Below are 25,023 nucleotides of genomic sequence, written 5' to 3' on the forward strand. Positions count from 1 at the left end.
AAAGTTCAAAGACTAAGCAAACACTTTTTAAAGTTTAGGAACGAAAATAAAACAATATTCAAAATTCAAGGACTAAAACAGATTTTTTAAAAGTTTAGGAAATAAAATAGAACATTATTCAAAATTCAGGATTTAAACCTTATATAATTTAGCATTTTCACATTGTACATTTTGCTATGAAAGATCAGTTGATTAAAATAGGAAGGAAATGAAAAGGGTATGGAATGAAATAAGAACAATTTGAAACGGTAGAAAACTTCTCTAATCATCAAACCGATCCTGAGAGTTTTGTTGAACAGGTTAAAGCATGAGTTACCACACTGTGATTCCTGTTGACTTGAGAAAAACCGACCACTCCACGCCTTAAAAAGTGATGTAATAAGTTATAATGGAAACTCTTAAATCAATCTCAAAAGAGTAGCAAACCTTGAGAGTCAACGGAAAAATGGCATTCCAGGTCTTACAAATGAGAAGTTTGATTTCAACTGCAATGCAGGAGAAGAAAGCAAGCTGCTGAGCATCCAAGTCGACCTTCAACTTATTTCAAATTGTTCTTTCGTATAGAAATGGTAGATGAGTTTATCATATTTCTACTGATTATCTGAGGTATTCAGTCCGGAAGACCATCAACATCTTCGCCCAAAGAACAAAATAATTATGAGACAGAAATTCGCCCTTTTTGCAGTTTGCAGCAACTCGAGCATATTTTGTACTAGATAGGAGATTGAGAGGTGGAATGAATTGAAGTGCTGCTTCTCAGTATCCTGTTACCTGTCTTTAAAGATCAAGACTGAGCTTCTATCTCTTTTCATCAAAACCCGACAAATATGCTAGAACCTTGATTGTGTAAACATGTCAAAGAATTGACTGTATATCTTGAATATGATATAAAACAATCAACCAGCCCTTGATTCATAAGTATAGAGAAAAGAGATGAATAATAATGTTTGAAATCTCAAAAAACCAAAGCAACAATTTCTGTACTTTCACATTCCAAAACTATATATCTAATATTTTTCTAAAACTAAAGTAAAAAGAAACCCAGTAAGGTGTGGAAGAATATAACACCAGTAGATCCATCAGTGTAATCTAAGCGAGAGATATACATTGGTTAAGCTATCCACTTTTAATCTTTATGCTATATCTGTTGGAGAAATAACGTACCGCCATTGTCTTATGATATGGTATAGAGTTGGCAAATAGATAAACATGTGCAGCCAAGGATTTAAGCTGAAAAATGTACAATGGGAAATTTGACAGTCCATTCAAGAAATTGATGACTCTCAAAACCATCTCTAAACTAAAGCAATAGCTGCAAGATTACCGGCCGGGACTCTTTGTCGGCGGGGCCGTCTAGTTGTCTTCCCCCACCCTGTCAAGCTCCTTTTGTCAAGTCCCATCTCAGTGTTACTAGGCTGAGGCAGCAGTGGAAGATTCTCAGTTGGCTGTGGGGAGGGGCTGATCACTGATCGCCGCCGTCCCTTGCCAGAGGCAACGTTTCTCGACGAGTTCCTCTTGGCCAAGCCTGAAGTCCACACATGACCCATTGCCCTCATAAGCCCTCCAAATGTATTAAGATCTTCTGTAACTTCTTGTCTTGATAGAGAAGCAAGGCCAGGAAGAATGTCCCTTTGGAAGTCCCTCCGTTGCCTGCCTCTCCTAGCCTGGCCTCTTCGAGGACGATTTTGCAGCAAATTAATTGCTTTTTCTTCCATTGTTGTATGTCCTGGAACCAAGGACTTCGGCATATATTCTTCTGCTTTGGTTTCTATCAGTCCCAATGTCATGGACTCAAAGGTGTCCATCCCTTCTAATGAAGACTCCAATTCATTACTTGGTTTGGCTCTCAATGCTGCTAGAGACTCACTTTCATAACCATCTGAGCATAAGAAAGCCATCTCCACCAACAAATTAAGCAGATTGTCCGTACAATCTTGTGCTGCACTGCAAGTTGCATCCTCCAAGGAGATGTGACAAATAGACGAGGAAATGGAAACCATTGCCTCCGCTGCTAACTCCATGAGTTCATCTTCTTGGTTTATGTCTTTGCAGTGTGGTTTTGAAGATAATTCATGCATCGTTTCTATAATTTCTTCAGCAGGAACAATATCTTCGGTCACAGAAGTTGCAGGGGCTTCCAAATCTATCTCTCCCCACATTCTGACGGTCGATTTAGGAGTCGGTCTAAAAGATTCTTCATCATCACTTAGACTCAAGTTCAAATCGATGAGTCCAAAACTGCAAGCTTTTGCTTCATTCAGTTTCTCTGAGTGGAGATTGTCTGATTCAGAAACCAAAGGATCACAAGGCAAATTGATATCAAGTACTCGACATTCCCTGCTTTCTTTAGTTTCACACGGGACCAAGGGTCGAACAAGAGAAGACATTTCTTTCTTGGGATCCTGTAATTCTTCACAAGTTGATATTTTAAGAAGTTTTTGACTCTTAGAAGAACTGTCTGATTCAAACTCTTTGTTGAAAATGTCATTACGAGTTGAATGAGAATTTTTATCAGGCAAAGAACTTATTGAAGATCTAACATAAATAAATTCCTCGGCACTTGAGAATCTCTCTGAATTGGTAGTTTCAGTGTTTCCACCAGTTGTACTTCTGAGCCAAGGTAACAATTTACAATTTTCCCCAACCGCCGGTTCTGCTTGACCAGTTGAATTATTTGAAAACACCATGTTAAAATTTCTCTCTTTTGGACCTTTCATGTCAATATGATTTGAATCCTTGAGGAGTTTCAATGACATGGAAGGACTTAAGTCTTTGGGAGCTTGACTGTTACCCTTACCCTGTATCTGATAGATGTGAGTGCCAGAAGAGGGGTGGCCTACTTCTTCCTTGTACTCAGATGAAGATCCAAGAAAAGCCCTGTTAAAGTAAGACAACTCGCTATTGGAACCTTTATTGAGTTGGGAATCATTACTAAGAAGCCACCTTTCTCCAGAACTCTCCATACCATGAAACGGGGAATGAAAATTCTTGTTCATGGTAGCTACTGAATTCATACATTGCTGAGCTTGTGCGGTTGTTAACTTCTGAAAGTTAGTACTTGCACTTTCCCAAGATGAATTGGAGTTGGACCAGGACTTGCTAAGATCAGGAGCAGCTGGATGTAGGGTGGATGTATGAGAAGGGACGAAGGAGCATAGTGGTTCGCCCTTAATCTCAGGACTTCTTTTCGTAAACTGCAAACCAAAGACCTGCCCCTCCCTCGACTGTTCTGCCCTACCTTTATCTGTCGAACGAGAAGGTGGAGCTTCATGAATTTCATTGAAGAAACTTTCCATAGGCTCAGAAGAAACAGGCCATACTTTAGTTTGAAGTCCATGAGAAAATGAATTCTTGGAGTTGTAACTATGCCCTGGTGATAAGATAGAACAATGTTAGCATACATTTTATAAAATGTTAAATAAATCAAATGTGAACAAGAAACATACAAGAAAAGCCACCTGATTCAAGAAAATGGGGTAAAATTCCTCCTCTACTGGTGTTTTTATCGAAATTGAGATTGTTTCCTGTCATATTATCACTTCCATTATCAGTATTGAGAGAATCTTTCCTCTGCAAATTTATAGGACAGGACTTTGGCCCTGAAGATGGATAGGGACATTGAGTCTCCCCATGACAAGAAGCAGAACTTAGAGGATCAACATAAGTTGAAGCATTGGTTTCTACAAGTTGAATGGGCTCATTTAAGTCAGTTAAACAACTTGTGTTTTTTTCTAAACATGCGCCCAATTTACGAGCATTTTGCAGGCAACCAGTTTGCTCGATATCATCAGCATATAACTTGACATCTCTCTCAAGGTCAATCTTTTGGTCGGTGATGTGATTGTGACTTAATGTGTCAGCCACATTTCCATCATGAAATTGTTCCCCATCTTCGCTATCAATGTATTCATCAGCAGGAAGCTGAAGGTCCAACATTTTTCTCCTGAACTTTGTCGGTCTGGACTCAAGAACCTGCAAGTCCTTCACAGTACTTTCACTTTGTGGTGGAAAGAAACAAGGCATCTGGCTATTGCCTTTTATAGAATTCAAAGAAGAATGACCTTCTTCAACACCTGAAATAGAAAACCTGGCAGTAGACGAATTTGCCTTAGGAAAACATGGCAGATTACGTCTCGAAGCATCTTCAGAAGTAACTTGAGATGTCAAGGCGCTCGACGAGAGTAATGAATCTACATGTAAACGGTTTCTGCTGAGTTCTGTGGATTTGATTTTATCCATTAGATCTCTTTGTCTTCTGTACAGTCGGTGAAGTTCGAACACCTGCAGTTTCGACAGAAGAAATAGTATCCGGGTTAGAGCTAGACCGCCGATAAAAGATTTCATGAAAACTAAACTTGGGCATATTATAAATACAAATGAAAGATTTCTAGGAAGAGTTGAAGAACCAAATTGCAATGTTGAAGATAGAAAAAGAAATGTACCTGATTTTTAAAAATGGCCTCATGTTCAAGCATTTTTTGCTTCACCACATCCTTATCATCACCTAGATATCCATTTGCACTAGCCCTTGGCAAGACAACCTTGTGATATTGAGCATTTGTGAAGGATCTTTCACCATAATATAGGTGCCAGCTATGACTGTTAGAATCATTGTTAAGTTCCCTCATTGGGTAAAATCCTGGCAAGGAACTTTTGCATTGCACTTTAGTCCCCATTCCTGAAAATCATAGAAATTTGACATATTAGATTTAAAAGCATTGAACATCCATTTCTTCTTCTAGATACATACTAGGGAATCCCATCGAAGATCAGTCAATAGTCTAATACAAAGTCAATTAGGCACAGAACTACAATGGAACTGATCACTGATGTTACGTAAACTTAGGCTTATGAAACGCCATTTCACCCCCAAATCAACAATCATTGGCCTTCAAAGAAACACTCAAAAGTGATTTATTAGAAACAGATTTCGATCATAATTCGCACCATGAGCTCAAGAAAGTAACAATATCGGCACTGTCAGCTCAAAAAATGGAAATTCAAATGAAAGGGAACCTGTCATGAACATTAGACGATGAACTCCTAAGAACCCCCCTTGAACTGATCAAAAGTTAAAAAGGAAAGGACAATTCGATTCACCAGAAAATGGAGAAAAGCAAACCAATCAGCTTAAGCTACCGATGGGATGGATGTTTGAAAATGGGAGCTGAAGAACAGGAATTCTGAGAGTCCCACAAAGTCCCCACAAGGAGAGTTTTGTGTTTTCACAAGACTACTCTCAGTAAGAGACAAACATACAAGTCTACAAAAGTCAATTCAACAAAACAAACAAGATATTAACCAAAAAATACCAATCAAAATTTCCATACTCAACATCACAACCCAAGAATTCAGTGCAAAAGCAAATGCATGATGAAACCCTCAAGCTAATTATGAAACGCCACAAGCACTCAACAGTTATCAGAGCTAAAGCACAGAATCAGAACCAAGCAAGCAATCAAACGATCAAACCAAAAGAACCCATCAACCGAAAACCACCAGATAAAAGAAGAAAAACAAATTACCTCAATCGAACATCGCACAATCAAAACACTGGATTCAACAACTAACGAGAAACCCCAGAAAAGGGAAAGTTCAGAATCCCATCAACCCCCCAGCCATCAAAGAGAAAGGGGAATGATAAAAAACAACAACAAGGACAAGAAGAAGAAGATGGGTATATTGGAATTGCAAGGCCATGAAAAGAAAAGGGGGGGGTTTAGATCGTCATGGGGTTGAAGAAAAAAAGCAGAGAAATGGATCTGATGGGCCAGTCTCGCTCTCTCTTGGAAATGAAACAACAAAGTTTTTAGAGAGAAAAGAGATGAAAAGATAGAGAGAACCCTCTTTTAGAGAGAGATCCTAGATAAGAAATCTCCATACAATACAACAAACAAGCAAGCTTATAAGGAAGTGACCCTGAAATTTGTCAACATCCGGTCTCACTTTATTCTCTCTCTCTGTTTTCTTTTTGAGTAATTCATTCATTTTTCTGCTTTACAAAAGATTTGAACTCTCATTTCTTTCATCTGGGTTTTAGGGGAAATCAAAAAGGAAAAAGGGAGAGAAATTAAATGGGGGGAGGGGTTTCTTTTCTTTTCTTTTCTTTTCTAGATTCTCTCGTATCGTTGCTTTAAGCACAGATAATTAAGACAAAAAATCTCATGATCATCTTCCTTGAATTACAGTTGTTGAAGAATAATACAATCTAATCTAATCTAATCTTAACCTTGATAGCCTGTTGCAAACTAATCAAAATTCTTAAAGGAAAAAAAAAAAAGCAAAAAAGTTGTTATTTTTTGTGGATTTTTTCAAGTTGTTAATTGGCATATTTGGTGTGGGTCCATCGTTGTGTACTACGGAAAGAATGAGGATTAAGAAAAAGAAAGAAAAATGGGGTTGTGGGTAATTCAAAATTACAAAAATCGGAGTGAAATTCTTTTTTTTATTATTTTTTAATTTAATTTTGGGGATTGGTTGATCCTTGTGTCAGCCATGGCAGTGAAACTCCATTGGTGACTCTGTCCACTTCCCTTTGCACCACCTTTGATGCTGTCCTATCTTATTTTCACCGAATTTCTTTTTTTCTTTTTATTGTTCTTTTTATTTTTTATTTTTTTCCGAATATCAATTTATTTCCTACCATTTAAGTGTTATATCAATTTAAATTATAAATTATCAATTTTCTCAATTTAAATTATGAATTTTTATTAGTATATCAATTTAAATTTTCGATTATATTTTATTTAGATAAACATCGTGTAAGACTTATAATTTTATCAATTAAATTTCTAGACTTATATAAGTGAAACAATTTAGACTCCCAATTAAGACTTTCAAATATAATTCTAGTAAAAATTCTAATTCACTCGTAATGAATTAGAAATATAGTTGAAAAAATTAAATCTCTAGTGTGATAATTTTTAAACTAAATTTGAATGATAGTGTAAATTGATACAATTTAGAGGTATAAATTGTTATTCTTATCATCATCATCAATATTATTATTATTATTATTATTATTATTATTATTATTATTATTATTATTATTATTATTATATGTAGGGGGACCGCTACTATTTTAAATTTTACCTGAATTTCAGAAGATGTTGAATTTCTTTTCCAAAGTAAAGTGAAGTACAAACATCTTTGATCTTGCCATACAAATATTTGGAGTTGATTTTTTCATTTTTATCTCATTTCAATTAAAATTTTAGCATAACACTTCACTTACTAAATTTTTTTAAATGTAGTCATAAATTCTTTTAAAATGGTTTTCAGTGAGTGTAAATTTTGTGTTAAAATTTTAAAAATATAGATTAAAAATGTCAACTTTTAAAAGTATAAGTATCAAAGTTAACATTTCAAAAGTCTAACTTTCTTTACGTCGCAATAGAAATATTATGCAATTGATTACTGATAATTTATATTAAAGGGGATAGATTTCAATCCTCATTCACTTTTAGACAAAGAATACTTGAATCTCCATTGTTCTTTTGTAATTGAAAAATAAAACTAAGAAAATGAGGTAGATTAATTATGTTTAACACGTTAATTTGAGTATAATTCATTGGATAAGATATTATCATTATCATCTCAAAATCCGATTAATTAATACTCCACTGTATTTATTTGTTTGTTTTGAGTCACCACTCTAATATTGTGGAACTAAAGAAGTAAAAAGGCAAGTTAAATTATGTCCACATAAAAAATCTTTCAAAAAAGAAAATTATTAAATAAGTACGTAGTCAATGTTTTGCGTAGATGGCTAAGAAGTTAATGATAAAATGAAAATTCCAACTTTGAGTGGGGAAAAGGAGGAAAAAGGGAAAAGGTAAGGGAGATAGCATTAAATATTAATCAATAAATAATTAAAAATATCGTGACGAGTTGAAATTTCACAAATAACACTACATTTTTCTTTTGTGAATTACCGTAATGGGAATTCAGTAATTTTTCTAAAGATGCTAGATTTTTTATTTTTTATTTTTTATAAGGTAAACTTTACTCGATGATATTGGTATATACTCCGTTTTTAGAAGTTTGAGGTTCAATCTCTAGATTCAACACCCATCCCACAATTATTAGACTAAAAAAATTTTACTTCTCTTAAAATTTGTATAAATTCTTTTTTCTTTCTTCATTGTAACTAGTGGGATAAAATTACAACTATTTGAGTCAATTGATATAAAACATTATTTCATTAGTTAAAATCAACTTTGTTATTCCTTGTACTTAAAACTATAAATTGTCCGTGGTTTGTTAAGAATGAATGTGGGTAGGTTTAAAACTTTTAAAATAGTAAAAAAAAAAAAAAAAGAAGACAAAATCAGTCCCTAAGTATGAAGAACTTTACTTTTTCACTAATTACTCAATTCAGTCTCTTAAGAGATAAAGTTATATTTTGAATCTTAAGGACTAAATTGAATTCAAATTCAAAACTTAAAAACTAATGTCATGTTTACCCGAGGAGAACGGTAATAAATCAATGGTACTCCGAAAAGTTGGTCCATTTGATTACATTTGGTGTTGTTAACTTGCGTTTTGTACTCATATTAACATGGAACCCACTTTTAAATTTGTAATTAAAAACAATAAATGTTACTGTTACCATTTGACCCTAAAAGGTAATGATAACAATAAATGTGACAATTTCATAATTTTAAAAAACGTGATAAAAACAATTCAACTATGTTTGTAGTTTAGACTTATTACGATTGATACATCAAATGAATATCATTATGATTACACCAATCTTCATAATGGATGGGTAAATGTAGCCTACAAGTGTAACATTTTAAATCTTAAAAGACTAAATTGAAATCAAACATAAAACTTAGACCATGCTTGGTAACCTTTTATTTTTTATTTTTTGTCTTTAAAAATTAAGTTTATGGACACTACCTATACCTCCAAACGTCTTCTTTTGTTATCAAAAAACCAAGTCAAATGTTGAAAACTTCAAAAAGTTTTTTTTTTTTAATTTGTTTAAGAATTCAATCATTGTATTTAAAAAAAATGCAAATCATTGTAAAAAAATATGGAGAAATAGACTTAATTTTCAAAAAAAAAAAAAATCAAATAGTTAACAAATGAGACCTAATATTTTTAAATTTTAAATTTTGATTTGATTTTTTAAATAATTGATAAAAATTTACCGATAAAAATAGTATCTATAGATATAATATTAAAAAATAAAGTAACTATCAAAGAGACTTTCACAATTAAAATTATAACATGAACTAAATAAAACTAATCTTTAAAAGAAAAATATGAGAACTAATATATATATATATATTAAAAAATGAGTGGCATGGCATAACGAGAAGTACAAAGCGTCGGAGAATCATAATAATTAAGGCAGATTTAATTGAACATTTTTATAAAAAGAAAAGAAAAAAAATAAAAATTAATTTAGTTGTTATGGAGGTTAGTGTTAGGAGCAGAAAGTGGGACCAGCTTTTTGCATAGTCACTCTCATGGAAAATGAGTGACGATTTCCAAACCCCAAGATTTTCTTAAAACATCATCCCTTATGGGCCCCACCTTTTTGGTACCACATCAGATGCTATTTCACTCCACCTCAATTTTCCTTAACTCTCTCTATATATAATGGACTTTATATGCTTCAACACAATCGAATCTATTATCCGATCCAAGGTGAAATAATATATCTCCACATCCTATATCATTAAAATGTGTTTCATATCTCACCATCATTTTCCTTATCGTATATCAGTGTTTGAATATAATCGATCGTTCATACTCGATCAGAACTCTCCAGACATCAAAACTTCACACATCTTATATCATCTCAAGGCCTTAAATAGTCCCTTAAATTTTTATTATAAATTTCTTTTTTGTCTTTTTTTTTTTCCAAATAGTTTACAACTATTTTAGTCAAACGATGTAAAAATTTATTGAAACTATAAATTTCACATATACCATGTGTTATGGATTAGCTTCTATGAATGATGTGGAGTCTAAAGAATAAATTAATACTAATTTAATAAATTATTTGATGACGTGTCAAATAATGAATGAGAGTAGTATATACAATACTGGCCTAAAAAATAGGAATTTTGTTGATTATATTACAAGTTTAGTTTCTAATATTTCAGTTGTATCTATTTGGTCTATAAATTTTTAAAAGCATTGATAAATCGATAGACCATCAATTTTGTATCTAACAAATTCCTAAACCTTCAAATTTGTATTTAATAGGCTCTTCATACATTCAATTTTTTATATAGAAAATATAAATATAATTGATGGTGTTAGAAGTAAAACTAAACTTTATGCCTAATGAAAGTCTAACTTTTTCAATTTATATTCAATATATATATGATTTTTTAATAGAAAAAATATGTCGAATAGGTCAAAGACCTATTAGATACAAAATTAAAAATTTTAAGTCATATTTGATAATAATTTTTTTTAATTTTTGAAATTTATAATTGTTCTCCCTCAATTTTTAAAGGTGGTTTTTACATTTCTTAAAAAGCATTTCAACATTACATTAAAAAGCATTTCAACATTTAGGTGTTATTCCAAGAACAAGAACAAGTTTTTGGAAACTACTATTTTTAGTTTTCAAAAATTCGTTTGGTTTTTGAAAATATTAGTAGGAAGTGATTAACGAAACATGAAAGCCTATGAGTAAAACTAGTGTTTATAAGCTTTATTTAAAAAAAAAAAAGAAGAAGAAGAAAAAGAAATTGTTATCAAATGAGACCTTAAAGATCTATTGGATACAAAAATGAAAATTTAAAGATCTATTAAACATTTTTTAAGGGAGTGTTTGGGGCAAGAAAAGTAGTAAACTTCATGGCATTATGAAGTCCACAGAGTTGTAAATTCCTCGGGTCCACTGTATAAAGAGTTAATAAGATATAAATTGATGTTGTTTAGTTGTGAGATCCACAAACTCTTTAAGTCAAACAAGTAGTCAACTCCTTTCCCAATTAACAAACCAATTGAATACAAAGTTGAAAATTTAAGAACTAAATAAATACAGACCTAAAGATTAGATTTTATGACTAAAATTATAATTTACCCCTTTTTATTTTAATCAATGCAATTAACAGCAACTATATCCCCCAATAAATTTATAATTTCAGATTATTGGAATTGAAACCATGAGCCAATTTAGAAACTCTAAATTTTCATGGTCAAATTGATCCCACTCATTTCATTCAACAACCTTTTTATCAATTGCTCTTCTTGTTGACACTTTCTTAAAGTTGTTAAGATATTAATTATTGACCATCGTATTTTGTCTTCAACTATTTTATAATTTCATTCTTTTCAGAAAAATATAATTTCAAATTTTTCATCTCTAGTTTTACTCATAAAAGTCATTTATTTAACTAACTTCAATTTTTTTAAAGAAAAAAAATCATACAATTATATTTTGTACTCTATCAAATGTATTCAAAACCCACAAATTGGTCAAAATACTTGGTCAATCATATTGAGATCTTTGTTGATTGATACATCATCTAGATATGTAGAACTTTGAATCTTCTAGGGCTATTTTTTTTTATATGATATACTATTTACTTTATAATTTGTATACCACATACTTTTTTAATTATATAAAACATTGAAAAAAAAACATATATTTGAAGTAATGTGTATTGATTGATTCACAATGACTTTGACATCTATAAATGATCTACATTGTTTAAATTTTAAAAATAAGTTATTAAAAGAGATCAATAATTTAAGCCTCATTTGTTAACCATTCGATTTTTTGTTTTTGTTTTTTTAAATTTAACCTATAAACACTAATTCCACCTCCAAATTTCTTCTTTCATTATCTACTTTTATCAATGCCTTAAAAAACCAAGCTAAAATTTGAAAACTAAAAAAGTAGTCTTTAAGAACATTTCGTTTGTTAAATTTGACTAAGAATTCAACCATTGTACTTAAGAAAGATACAAATCATCGTAAGAAATGAGTAGAAAATATGCTTAATTTTTAAAAACTAAAAACAAAAAGTAAAATGATTACTAGACGGAGCCTTATATTTTAAGCATAACCCAACTGATTAAAACATTATATCTCGGTGTTCAAATTCTCACTTCTACCCATCTAAAAAAAAAATTAAAATTCTATACTTTTCATTACAGATTACCTCAATGCATAACCCATATATTACATAACAATTTTACTCTAGAGAATCTCACATTTATGGACAAACATTACTAGTATGATGTAAATACTTTATGCTTATCAATGAGTTGCAAGATTTTCATGTTTAAGAAAGATTGTAGCCATTCTTCAAATCAATTATTCAAAACAAACTGATTAGCTAAACCCCAACAAAACCTACTTTTAGAAATTTGAAAATCAATCTTAAAAGGTGAAAAAAGGTTAGTCAAAGCAACAGTATTTGATTTCATAGAAGAAGATTAAAGCTGCTACATTCCATCAATTGAATCAATGATAATAGTCATAGATCATTATATATAAGAAATCAAATATGAGCAAATATAATCCACATAAAAGCTATATGACAGCCAATATTTATCACCAACTTCAGTAAGAGATGCTAGTTGTTTGACTAAATACTTTAAAAGATGAGAAAGTTTCAGTTCCATTGCGCTACACTTGTGAACCCCACTGCTTTTTCAGCAACTTTCTTTTTCTTTCCTTTACTTCTATCGTAATTTGTTTGCCAATTTAAACTATGTTGAAGAAACTGTAGTTGAAATAAGAACTACAACATATATAATCATTATCAAGGCAGTTGATTGATTATTATTGATTTTCAATTGTTCAAGTACAACGCTTTTGAAATTTGGTACCCATGCAACGAGAAAAGATTACGATATGCTATGTATATAACATGTACAATATTGATTCAGGATTTTCAATTATCAAGTTTCATGAAGGCTCCTGAAAATCAATGAATCAATGAGAAATGAGATGAACAAACCATTTTGGAAGGTGTTGAATGACGGATTTCTGAAGATTTCTGCAATCAATCATCACCACGTTGCTCATCATCTTGAGGATCAAAAGGAACTTCATATCGAGGCCGATTGTACTTCTCCCGCAATTGCTTTATAGGAATGAAATCACCAGCTGAATCCACTCCATAGAATAAGAAAGAATTATACGGATGATCAAACCTCTCCTGCACATTACTACAGTCAGCTCAAAATCCAAGCAAAGTTCTGGCTGTTTCTCATTGAAACACCATTTTCCTTAAAAAAAAAAAATAGAAATGGCAATGATTATGAAATTGAAGGAAGCTGATAGCCACCATATCAGGTTCTTCGGGAACAAGAAGATTTTCTTCGGCAACTGCATCATAAAATATAGAAGAAAATTCCACATCAACGGTTGTAAACACATCACAATGCCCATAGGAAAATAAAACTACATTCAAAGTTCATGTAATTCTGTATCTGTAGCCATCAAGATCGGACGAATAGAAAACATACCATATGCAACCAGCAAATCTGGGTCTGTACGAACATCTACTAAAACCTGAAAAAAGAATTGTTAGAGAAAGAGGAGAGAAGCCCTGCTGGTGCATCAAGCCAACGAGACTGGTCCAGGCATATTTATGGGTTTCACTGACAAAATATTTTCATGTCACATCTTTAGCACCAACAAAATATAACTGGGGGCTTCTTTTAGTTTATTTTGAAGGATGACTTTTATCCTCTTTTAATCAATTTTTCATTTGATCATGCTTCTTATATCAACAAAATAACATAAAGTCATAGAAGAAGAAGAAGAAGAAGAAGAAGAAGAAGAAGAAGAAGAAGAAGAAGAAGAAGAGAGAGAGAGAGGGAAGAAAGATACACAACACGGTCAATAAAACCTGACCTGATAGAATGGCTGATTAGAACCTCGAGATAATTTTTCAACTTGTGCTATCTCCATCCAAGAACTTGATTCACAGCACACAGGATCCATTCCACAAACCACACCTCTATATCCTGATAGGAAAAACGTTTTAGTACGAGAAAGAGACACTGACAAACTGTACTGAATAAACTATAGCTGAAAAGTGTGGCATATTGGAGGATCAGGATGAAAACATTTGAACGCCTATGTTCTAGTGAAAGTACAAGTGATGGTGAGAATGATCCTTTTGAATTTTGCCATACAGCGAAAAACCCTCTCATCCATTTCTTTACAAGATCGTTTCTCCTTTATTTGATTTTATGCGCCACCAGGAAATTCCTACAAAATAGCAAGGATGCTCTTGTTCTAACTTCTCTACATTACCCATTCTCTGTAATGCTGTGCATTTCAATCTAAAAATCCATGATAATCCAACTCCAATGTGTTAATTTGATAGAGCGCTCCAAAACCATGTCTTTTACTAAAGTAGATATCAATAATATTCACACTTGCCATATTTGTCCTCAAAGCAATTAAATAAAGCTGAAACACTGGTGTGAAAAGCATGCAACTATAATACCAAAAATTTTGTGCCTCACTTTCTGCCCCAATCTAAAACTATATTCAGCACTTTCATAAGCCAGAACTTTTGCTGATGCAGCTAGGGACTCAGTTTCCAGTTTGGAAATTTCGTCCCGCAGTTGTGCAGCCAAAGCATAATTTTCACTTTCAACAGCCTTCTGCAAATCTGCGCTGTAAAAAGAGACAGGAAAAAGCAACAAATATCTGAGATCAAGCAGTTTAAATATGACAACGTACAACAAGTTTATAAAAATAAAAAAGAAATGAGGTGATAAAAATAATCATCGAGAAAAATTTGAGAATAAATGATCAATTTGATGGATATAACCTAAATACCAACATGGGTATAATATAAGTGAGACTTTACCGTAGACGAATGATATTTAAACCTTTGTCTTGAACTTCGCTCTTTGAAGTTAACCCCCTTTTTGATTCTTGCTGCTTGATGATTTCTGCTTCAACCTTTTAACAAGTATAACAGACAATTCACAATATATGCTCCTATAATCAAGTTATGAATAAGTCAATTTATTTCAAATAAGGCACACGTCAAGCCTGACCTCTGTTAGCTTCGTTCTCAATTCTTGTGCAATTTCATACTGCTCAATGTTCAATGCATACTGCAAGACAACAATCCATGCCAAAAAAATCTTGTTGAGCTAAAGATGAGAGAGCTACTGTGTCACTTATACCAGCAAATCCATAACAAAACAACATCCCGTTATACCTGTACTCGTGTTGCCAGGTCCAGCTGGAAAAAGAAGATTAAAATATCATTGTTCGCATTTTCACTGCGCTCTATACGACCACCCAACTCTTGTCCACCCCCTTTAAACAACCATCCAGCTTTGACCTTAAAATTTCCTCGTTTCAATCCACAGGGTTGGCTAGTTAAGGAAAAGCTTCGCATGCATTGATACCAAAAGCATTGCCTGGAAGTTAATTGGGTTAGACTTGTCTGCTTGAAATGCTTGAAATTCCTCCTCCATGAAAGAGCTGATCCATAAACTTTCGGATCTCCCAAGGCTGTCAGAGCGTGTATTGATAAATCCTGCACCATTTCTGCTAAACGGGCAGATACTATTCCCTGATTGAAGAAGAAAATCGTATCTTTCTTCCTCTACCTCTCAATAAAATGTCTTCGCATCTGCTAAGTATGATCAGCTTCAGCTCAAAGGTTGACTACTACTAGAAGACCAATGAGAAAATGAAACACCCACCAGAAAAAACAGATAGGAAGTCATTTAACACCAAAAGATATACATAAGCAAAGAATTATTAAGAACCAGAAAACTGGTGATTCAAAGAAAAATAATTCTACTGACTTCAGCTAGTAGTCAAACTTAGAAGCTTTACTGAGAAATTTTCCTATATTAAGCGAAAACTTGAATAAAAATGTATTTCATTCTCAATGGTATACTAGCCGCCATCACTTGGAGACATTGGCTCAGTTACAAGCCGAGAGCAACACGTCTATCTAAATTCACTGAAAATCACAAAAAATTAGAAAACGATTTGCCCTTAGAACTGTTATGTTCCTCAAGTATTAATAAGCATCGCATCAAACAGGAAAGAACCGAGACTTCCAGTTTGGTTAACTACAGAGGGAACATAAAAGAAAATAAAGTTCATTCCCGTTTATTCCATGAGAAAAAGTTCATACAACGGACAATCTAAAGCTTAAATGTTGAAGAATTTCTTGAATTTACACACTGCATTCTACAATTTCTCGGCAAAAAAACAGAGATAGATTAAACATCACAGATTAATTCAATCGACTGTGATTTTCTATGATGACGGAGAAAGAAGAAGTGAACCTGAAGCTAGAGTTAGAAAGAAGGCCGGAAAACGCACCTGAGAGCTGCCGGAGAAGCGATTTTGTTTGCAACCACAACAGCTGAAAATTGAGTTTCAGGTGGCCTTCGTCGTGACGTTATCCGATCTCTGACGATTGGGTTAAATGTACGGGCGGCCCAAAATATTGAACCCAGATCAGATTAACTTTTGGAGAATTAGAGCCCATCACAAAATTTAAGGTTTCGTTCCAAAAATGATAAAATTGTCCCGGAATAAGATTTATAGCAATTCTCATGTACCTAAGTTCTTGATTTGCCAGTTGTTGATAAAGCTACAAATACCAATAATTGTAGAAAACAGGGTCAAGTTATGTATATACAATAATGATTGATATTCCTCAAGATTTTTTCTTATTTTATTACTATTTTAGACTTTTTTTTAAATTACTTTTCGAATTAATCTCACCTAATTAAATATCAAGATTTTTCTATCAAATTTATATTGTAAATATCCATATATTATTAACTTTTATTTTATCGATATATTTTATTCAAAGTTTTGAATGGTTTTTCATTTTTTATAAGTATTCAATTTTATTCAAATCTTTGAATTGTTTTTCATAATTTTTTACATATATTCTTAATAAATAGTGATATATTTCTCATATTTTAAATAAATTAGCTTTATATACTGTTTTTGCTATTATTTTAACGATTTGGAAAAAAATAATTATTTAACAAGTTATATGGTTTTATTAGACTTTGATGGTCGATGAGATGAAAATTCTCAATTCTCACTGCCATGTTTTTTGAAATTTTGAGGCTCATATTCCATCGAATTCATTGTTCCAACAATTTGTGAAATGTATCCCAGATAAAATTTTTTCTTGAGTTAACTATATTTCGTTTGACAATGTAGCAGGTTCTGCCAATTCGAATCTTATTAGGATTGTTGAAGATAAAAGATATTTTGTGGTTGATTTCATTTTTATCCGAGTTCCCCAAATTGATGAAACTACAAATAGCAGGTAATTGTAGAATAAAAACAAGATAATTGTTGATATTTCAACTCAGGTAGTAAACATAATCTCCATATTTTATTATTATTTTAGATTCTGTTTAATCACTTTTCGAATTAATCTCACCTTAATTAAATATCCACATTTTTTTACCAAATTTATATTTTAAATATCCATATATTATTTAATTTTATTTTATCCATTTAATTCAAATCTTTGAATGGTTTTTCATTATTTTGTAAGTATTCAATTTTATTCAAATATTTGAATTGTTTTTCATAATTTTATATATCAATTCTTAATAAATTAGTTGTATATTCTCATATTCTTAATAAATTAGTTTTATATACTGTTCTTGCTATTATTTTAACAATTTGAAAAAAAAAAAATCACTACGTAAAAAAATGGTCATAACTTTTGTTACTCACACAAAGTGTTCATCCATTTAGGTTTTGTTGTGGTTTTACTGTTTCTGCTATGACCTTACAACGGATTATGGTTGATGGGATGAGAATTCTCAATATCATGATTTCTAAAATTTTGAGGCATCAAATTCATGGTTCCAACAATTTTTGGAATATATGAAAGGTAAACTTTTTCCTCGGGTGAGTTAATTATATCTCATTTGACAATGTACTGGATTGGTTCTGCCAATTTGAATATTATTAGAATTGTTGAAAATAAAGATATTTTGTGGTTGATGTCAGTTTTATTAGATTCCCCAAATTGAAGAAACTACAAATACCAATAATTGCATAATATAAAACAAGGTCGAGTTATGTACAGAGGATAATTGTTGATATTGCTTAGGAACAACTTTCCTCCTAATTTTGCTCATGTAGTTAACATAATCTCCATATATTATTATTATTATTTTAGATTATGTTTAGCGAATTAATCTCACCTTAATTAAATATCCAGATTTTCTACCAAATTTATATTTTAAATATCCATATATTATAAAATTTTATTTTATCTATATATTTTATTCAAATCTTTGAACGGTTTTTCATTACTTTATACGTATTCAATTGTATTAAATATTTGAATTGTTTTTCATAATTTTATACATTCATTCTTAATAGATTAAAAAAATAAATATTACTTCTAAGAAAATGATCATAACTTTTGTTACTCACACAAAGTATTAATCGATTTAGGTTTTGTTGTGGTTTCTTTAACAAGCTACTGTTTTGAATTAGACTCCTCTTTGATGGTCGATGGGATGAGAGTTCTCACTAGCATGATTTTTGAAATTTTGAGGCGTATATTCCATCAAATTCATGGTTCCAACAATTTTTGGAATATATCCAAGGTAAACTTTTTTCATCCGGTGAGTTAATTATATCCGTCTGACAATGTACCAGATTGGTTCTTTTAATTCCAATCTTATTGGGATTGTTGAAGATAAATATATCTTGTGATTGATGTCAGTTTTATCAGAGTCCCCCAAAATTGATTTATGTGTAACGGTTGACCATGTCTCACCGGTTGCTCCGAACACTGGAAATACACTGTATTTGAATAATGAATTAGCAGACATTGATCAGGGCAACATTGAAATCGTTGATTTCCAAGATTTCGATTCCTTTCAATCTTGTATTCCTATTAGAGTAAGTTTACTTTTTAGGAGCAAGTCTGTATTGAAGAAAACAGTTTATTTCTTGTCATATGGATTAGACAGTTTGTCAGAATGCATTGTTTATTGTGTGATAGTTGTCTAGACAGAGTGTATTTGTTGTTTTCAAACGATTTTGAAACTCACACATCTTTGGAATTCCATGTGGGGTAGTTTTGACAATTGTTAATAATTGTTTTTAAATTTTATAATCCATTTTGCTATTTTTATAATTTTAAAAAGTTTTTTTCATTTATCCAAATGAAAACTTAAATTTTGCTATTTGTCCAGTCACCCCTTAAATTTTTTTTTTTAAAAAAAATTGAAGTTATATATAAATTGTTGGTTATTTCATCCATTATTATTTTAATATTTTTGTTTTTTTTTTCCTTCTTTCGCTCTCGTTCCTTTTCTCTCACTCTCGCTCTTTCTCTTCTTATTCAACATTATCGCTCTTCACTTTTTCTTTTTTTCCACTTTTAATAAAATAATGTTGGATGATGTAAACAAAGAGGATTATATAATTGTAATCTCAAAAACTATCTTAGATCTCATTTCGGTCAAATATTTTGGGTCATCTGTAAAACTATCCTCTTTTCTTTTAGGGCATGTGGTGTTTGATGCACACTTAACTTAAAACGGTAGATTTTAAACCCACCTTTTTATCCCATCGTTTTCTTTCCTCGTTTTACGCCCAATTTGCAGGTTTATTATTATGCCCCCCTCTCTTTTCTCTTAATCACATTTCTCTCTTCTCATCTTCTCCCTTCTTTCTCCGTTTGATTTGTCTTCGTCGTCTGATCTTTTCGTTCTCCCTTCGACTGAAATGTGTTGTATTTCTCTTCATATCTTTGTTTCTCTACTTTGGCTTCTCTTTATGTCTTTTTTTGTTTCTCTACTTTGGCTTCTCTTTATGTCTTTTTTTGTTTCTCTCTACGTCTCTGCGTTTCTCTGCTTTGGAATGGTTTTTTTTTGTTTATTTGTATGTCTATTCCTGATATTCTTCTTTGATTTCTTCTTAGATTGGTACATACGAACGATATTCTTGTAGATCTAACGATATTTCGGTAAATCTAACCATTTTCTTGGTAGATCTAACTATTTTTTATTTTATAGTAGATTTAGGTTTTGTTTCTATTCAGATCTATTTTTTTCGATAACTTTGTTCAACGCCGAAGATTTGTATTAAATCCGTCTTGATTTTCTCATGCATGTTTGATCTTATTTTCCGATTATGGACTGTCGAAGGTTATATTTTTCGATTCTGATTCCGATTCCAGATTGTCCAAAGCAAACCCTTATAATTTTTTTGTTCCTCTTGCAATTACTATCCACTGTTGTTTCCACGGACTCGAATGGGTTATATTTTTTTTTTATCCTTTATATTGTATTAAATCCGTCTCTGTTCTTCCTCATGCATGTTCGATATTCTTTCTTGCATGTTCGATATTCTTCCTTGCATGTTCGATGTTCTTCCTTGTATGTTTGATGTTCTTCTTCCATGTTTGATTTTTCGATTCTAGACTGTCGAAGATTCTATTTTTCGATTCCGATTCCGGATTGTCCAAAGCAAACTCCTATAATTTTTTTGTTCCTCTTACAATTACTGTCTAATGTTGTTTCCATTGGCTTGAATGGGTTATATATATTTTTTAATCTATTTATATTATTTTAAATCTATCTCTGTTCTTTTTTCCCTACTGATATCTATTCTGTTTCGTGACTGGTTTCCATATTTTTTTAATCCAAATTTCCTCTTGTCGCTTCAATATTAATTCATGTGTCTTTTCCTTGTCCTTTTTCTTATGTTTTTCCATCAAAATTAGAGGCAAGTTGATTCCTAGTAGAGGATGCTGACCATGTTATTAGAGCTTGGTGGAGGGTCAATCAACCCCAATAACAGGTCTGTATTCTATTTTTTTTTCCCTAAAGGCCAATGATGATTTGTTCTTTACCGTTTGAGTATGATTTCTCATATTTTAGTATGATTTCTGTTTTAATTTCATTTCTTTACAATTTATAGATTAGAAAAGGGCATGCATCTCTATTTTCCCTTATCTTTTGAATGTTTTTTTTTTTTTTTTTTTATAATTTCCTTCAAATCTGTTTTTCTTTATCTTTTGAGTATGATTTCTGTTTTGGTTTTATTTTCTTTTAACCTGTCTTTTGAGTGAATGGATTTTTTTTTCTTCATTCCATTAAATTTGTTTTCAGCATTCAAATGAATTTAATTTTTGTACATTTAAAATTGACTTCAATTCTAGAATGTTGAGGCTGTTTATTTTTATTGAGGTTAGATGCACTTAAATTTACCTAACCTTTCTCACCAACTATCCTTATTGTATTCTCTACTTATATCCCAATCTGTCCTCGTATTTTTTTAGACTTCTCCACATACTCCTTTATAAAGTGTGTTGTTAAGTCCCTTAACCTTCCTTTTTATTTCAACTTTCTCTTAAATTCGTTTTACATTCTAGTATATGTTGTTTGGCTGTTGCAATATACTTTGTTTCCTTCTTCCACCACTAACTTCAATTTATTCCATCTATATGAGGTATGTTTCCTTCTTTCCTTATAATCAAAGTAAGATATGTCGCTAACATTTCCTTGTTTTTATTAGACCTAGAACCGAATATTCTGCCCCCCTAGTTGTGGACTATCTCGACCCTCGCTCACTCCGAACATAAACAAAGGTATGATCTCGTATATTTTATTACTACTTCAATCATATCAACATACACTATGGTCTTACTACACTTCTGTTTCTTCCGTGTAGGGCCTAAACTAATCGAACATACCTTTTGTAAGTTTGAGGTTCGTAAGTTTTAAGTTCGGAATGATTTTCGTTACTGTCTATTCTTTCTTCTACTTGTTGGGGACTATTTAGTTCAAATGTATTATGGTTATGTATTTTGGACTTGTATGTTGGACATTTTCCCACATTTTCTCCCTTGTGAGAATGTTGAGTTTTTTTCCCTCTCTTTCTTCAAGAAGACTATTATAACACAAAGTTATCAGAAAAATATTATCTTGTATTGTTAAATTATTGGTTGTATCAATTTAAATCTTCATTTATCAAATGAATTAATTTAAATAATAAGTTTTATCAAAAGTATATTAATTTACATCTTCCATTATAAAAGTATATTAAATGATGAACATAGTATCAAACTTATAATTTTGTTAATTAAACCCCTACATTTCACAAACGAATGAATTTGAACTTAGAACTTTGTTAATTAATTTCATTTGAACTTATAACTTTGTTAATTAATTTTGATGTTTTCAAATATTAATCCTGCAACAATTCTAATTGTTCATTTTATTAATCTATAAATAATTATATGTTTTGAGTGATATTTTTAAAATAAGTCTAAGGAGTATTAATTAATACACTAATGAGAAATCATTATTATTTTACGGTTTAGAATTACACAATACAAGTATAAAAATGTACAAACTGAAAATACTTCCAAGTAAAACATGCTACAGAAGAAGTAAAATATGCTAAAATCTTTTTAAGTCATTTCTATTGATGTTTTTATTATATCCTTTTTATATTATAACTAACATTTTAAAATTATATGCATGAAATAATTCAAACAATATATATTGAAACTTTGAAAATAGGGAAGATATAGCAATAAAATGAAAAAGGTCTTACAATAAAATTTGAAATTTAACTAGGCACATGAAAGTATTCAACCAAATTTCTAGATTTTTGGGTGTGAGATGACAAGGGCTTTCCTAGAAATAAGTTTAGATACTTTTGTATTTTTATATACATTTTTTGTCCACTATATAACTTCTTCGAAAATTTTAATCATCAGATAATTGAGGAAAACTTAATTGTCCAAATTGTTGTATAAGATTCTAGTAGTGTTTTATTTTAATGTACATATATTACATTTTAAGTTGATATTTATTATATTAGTTACACAGAGTTGTTGTTACATTTTAAATTATGCTTAAATTGTAGACTACTATAATAAATTTTAGACAGTCCCAAAAATTGTAGACTATAATATCAAATCTAATGCAAATCCAAATATGTCAAGTATTATAATACTTATGTCGACTTCTGTCATTATTACATAGAGACGTTTATAATGTGTCAACTACAATATCTAGTTGCACACTTTAGTTTTTTATAGATAAGAAAGGGTTATATGAGGGGGCCCTTATACCATAACCTTTGCATTCTAACTCCTCAAACAAACCATTCACTTCAACGTCGATTACTGGTATTGACTACCTCTGTTATGAAAATATAGGCAGATGAGAAAACACAAATTCTATGTCATTTTCATTGGGCGTATCACAAAGATCTATCTGTCCTGGCATGAATGTCATGGATAAGTTAGTGGGTACAAGTGGGTATTATACAAATCCTATGAAACATTCTATGAAGCAGAGAACGTGTATAGGTTTTACAGTACAACGCACATTGAACAAGTTAGTAACCAGGGCGTAGGACAATGTAGTACAATTATTGTAACTGTAATAGGTTTCATTTTTTGGGATGAACGTAATGTTTACTTGGCTCGGGATAGTCAGATATGAGTGATGTCCTAGGTTGACACGACTTGTCATTTTGTAACTAAACCCAAGTTCATTGATTCTAAGCATAATTCATTCTTTCATGATCTACATACTTCCACTATTACCTAGTAAGATGGAGACTGTTCAAGAGCTGTTTAAAATCATAACAATTATTATTGAGTCTCAAAGACAATTATTCTTCACTTTGGCAACGCTGCTTAACAACAATAGAAGGATAGAATAACAACCAGCAAACGTTAGACACTACATTCAACAATTGACGTTCTTCCACCTCATTTATGAGAGTGACTTGGCTGTCGTGATAGTACTCGGATGGATAGAAAGGCGTTTATGATTTTATGCAACATGATTAGAATGATGGAATGTTTGGAGTCAGGTAGATGTGTTGGTATTGAAGAGATAGTGACAAAGTTCCTACACATTCTTGCTCATGATGTGAAGAATAGAGTAGTACGCATATATTTTTTGAGATCTGGCGAGACGGTTTCGAGATATTTCATTGCAGTTCTTAGAGCAATAATACAGCTACACACTGTGTTGTTGAAAACCCCCGAACCAGGTATAAGTGAATGTACAGATGCACGATGGAAATGGTTTAAGGAAGAAAAAAGTTCCATTACTATCCCATTAATGCATTTGAAATAAATTATGCTGACATCTTCTCAAATTATCATGATTAAATAATTTCAACAGAATTTCTTGGGGACATTGGACGACACGTGCGTGAAAATGAATGCCAGTGTCGTAGATCGACCATGATATAGAACGAGGAAGGGGGAAATCGTCACAAATGTTCTTGTGGTATGTGACCAAAACGGAGAATTTATCTTCGTTATGCCAGGCTGGGAGGGCTTGGCCGCCGACTCTAGGGTCCTGAGGGATGCAGTTGCGCGACCGCATAAATTGAGGGTTCCAATGGGTATAAAAATCACTCATGTACATAAGCAACCTTCAGTTACTCCATTAATAGACATGTATTATAATCCCAAAATTTGTACAGGGTACTACTACCTGTGCGACACTGGCTACCCTAATGTTGAAGGATTTTTGGCTCCGTATAGAGGGGAACGCTACCATCTCTCAGACTAGTGTGGAGTGGGCAACACACCGACAACACTGAAAGAATTTTTCAACATGAAGCATTCGTCGGCAAGAAATATTATCGAGCGAGCATTCAGACTTTTGAAGGTCGATGGACAATTCTTAGGGGCAAATCCTTCTACCCGGTATAGGTTCAATGTCGAACGATAACTGCGTGTTTCCTGATTCAAAACTTAATCACAAGGGAGATGGGGATCAATGCTGCACTTGATGATTCGCTGGATAAGAATTTTGCTTATGCTATTACGGAAGAAGAGAATATTGAATTTATTGAGACCTCGAATGAATGGACCAAATTTAGAGATCATTTGGCTGCCAAAATATTTTCTCAATGGCAAAGATCATGATTAACTTTTCTGAAGAAAGACATATTTGAACATCTTACCTATTTGTTGAACAATATTTCATGCTTCATTTATGTCGAGAACATTTTTAGTTCGACTATTTCAATCCATGGTTTTAGTTTTTTATTTTATAA

General features: G+C 31.8%; 2 protein-coding genes and 2 long non-coding RNA genes across 8 annotated transcripts; 2 read left to right on the forward strand and 2 right to left on the reverse strand.

Moving 5' to 3' along the window:
* Positions 1-102: 102 nt before the first annotated feature.
* LOC120076785 (uncharacterized) lies at positions 103-6,289 on the reverse strand. 3 transcript variants are annotated; one of them, XM_039030696.2, is made up of 5 exons: positions 5,526-6,289; positions 4,443-4,678; positions 3,459-4,281; positions 1,325-3,370; positions 103-771 (listed from the first exon to the last, which is right to left on the reverse strand). In XM_039030696.2, the coding sequence occupies exons 2-5, from the start codon at positions 4,674-4,676 to the stop codon at positions 713-715; spliced, it is 3,162 nt and encodes a 1,053-aa protein (XP_038886624.2). In that variant the 5' UTR covers positions 4,677-4,678; positions 5,526-6,289; the 3' UTR covers positions 103-712. The 3 variants fall into 3 exon arrangements, with proteins under 3 accessions (XP_038886624.2, XP_038886626.2, XP_038886625.2); XM_039030698.2 differs by having other exon boundaries at positions 380-775; XM_039030697.2 differs by lacking the exon at positions 103-771 and having other exon boundaries at positions 1,053-3,370.
* Positions 6,290-12,736: 6,447 nt separating this feature from the next.
* On the reverse strand, positions 12,737-16,546 carry LOC120076767 (uvrB/uvrC motif-containing protein). 3 transcript variants are annotated; one of them, XM_039030672.2, is made up of 9 exons: positions 16,303-16,546; positions 15,176-15,636; positions 15,009-15,068; positions 14,816-14,910; positions 14,447-14,619; positions 13,846-13,958; positions 13,455-13,500; positions 13,274-13,314; positions 12,737-13,144 (listed from the first exon to the last, which is right to left on the reverse strand). In XM_039030672.2, exons 2-9 carry the CDS (start codon positions 15,506-15,508, stop codon positions 12,989-12,991), a joined length of 1,017 nt encoding a protein of 338 aa, XP_038886600.2. In that variant the 5' UTR covers positions 15,509-15,636; positions 16,303-16,546; the 3' UTR covers positions 12,737-12,988. The 3 variants fall into 3 exon arrangements, with proteins under 3 accessions (XP_038886600.2, XP_038886599.2, XP_038886601.2); XM_039030671.2 differs by having other exon boundaries at positions 15,176-15,633; positions 16,303-16,513; XM_039030673.2 differs by having other exon boundaries at positions 15,176-15,595; positions 16,303-16,494.
* Positions 16,547-19,571: 3,025 nt separating this feature from the next.
* LOC120075130 (uncharacterized) lies at positions 19,572-21,924 on the forward strand. The gene is made up of 4 exons (XR_005481199.2): positions 19,572-19,709; positions 20,708-20,784; positions 21,502-21,574; positions 21,658-21,924. It is a non-coding gene; the product is annotated as an uncharacterized LOC120075130 (long non-coding RNA).
* A 2,213-nt stretch (positions 21,925-24,137) lies between these two features.
* Positions 24,138-24,995, forward strand: LOC120075355 (uncharacterized). The gene is made up of 2 exons (XR_005481312.2): positions 24,138-24,363; positions 24,445-24,995. It is a non-coding gene; the product is annotated as an uncharacterized LOC120075355 (long non-coding RNA).
* The last annotated feature ends 28 nt before the right edge of the window (positions 24,996-25,023 follow it).

This window comes from Benincasa hispida, chromosome 4, assembly GCF_027475165.1.
Source record: "Benincasa hispida cultivar pf3 chromosome 4, pf3_genome.v1.1, whole genome shotgun sequence".
Lineage (NCBI taxonomy): Eukaryota > Viridiplantae > Streptophyta > Magnoliopsida > Cucurbitales > Cucurbitaceae > Benincasa > Benincasa hispida.

Coding starts and splice junctions, on each gene's coding strand:
- LOC120076785 (XM_039030696.2), bottom strand. CDS start 4,676: ATGGGGACTAAAGTGCAATGCAAAAGTTCCTTGCCAGGATTTTACCCA. Junction 4,282..4,442: donor AGGCCATTTTTAAAAATCAG/GTACATTTCTTT, acceptor TCGAAACTGCAG/GTGTTCGAACTTCACCGACT. Junction 772..1,324: donor CCGACAAAGAGTCCCGGCCG/GTAATCTTGCAG, acceptor CTTTAAAGACAG/GTAACAGGATACTGAGAAGC.
- LOC120076767 (XM_039030672.2), bottom strand. CDS start 15,508: ATGGTGCAGGATTTATCAATACACGCTCTGACAGCCTTGGGAGATCCG. Junction 13,959..14,446: donor AGTGAGGCACAAAATTTTTG/GTATTATAGTTG, acceptor TTTTCCTATCAG/GATATAGAGGTGTGGTTTGT. Junction 13,315..13,454: donor AGATTTGCTGGTTGCATATG/GTATGTTTTCTA, acceptor TTTATGATGCAG/TTGCCGAAGAAAATCTTCTT.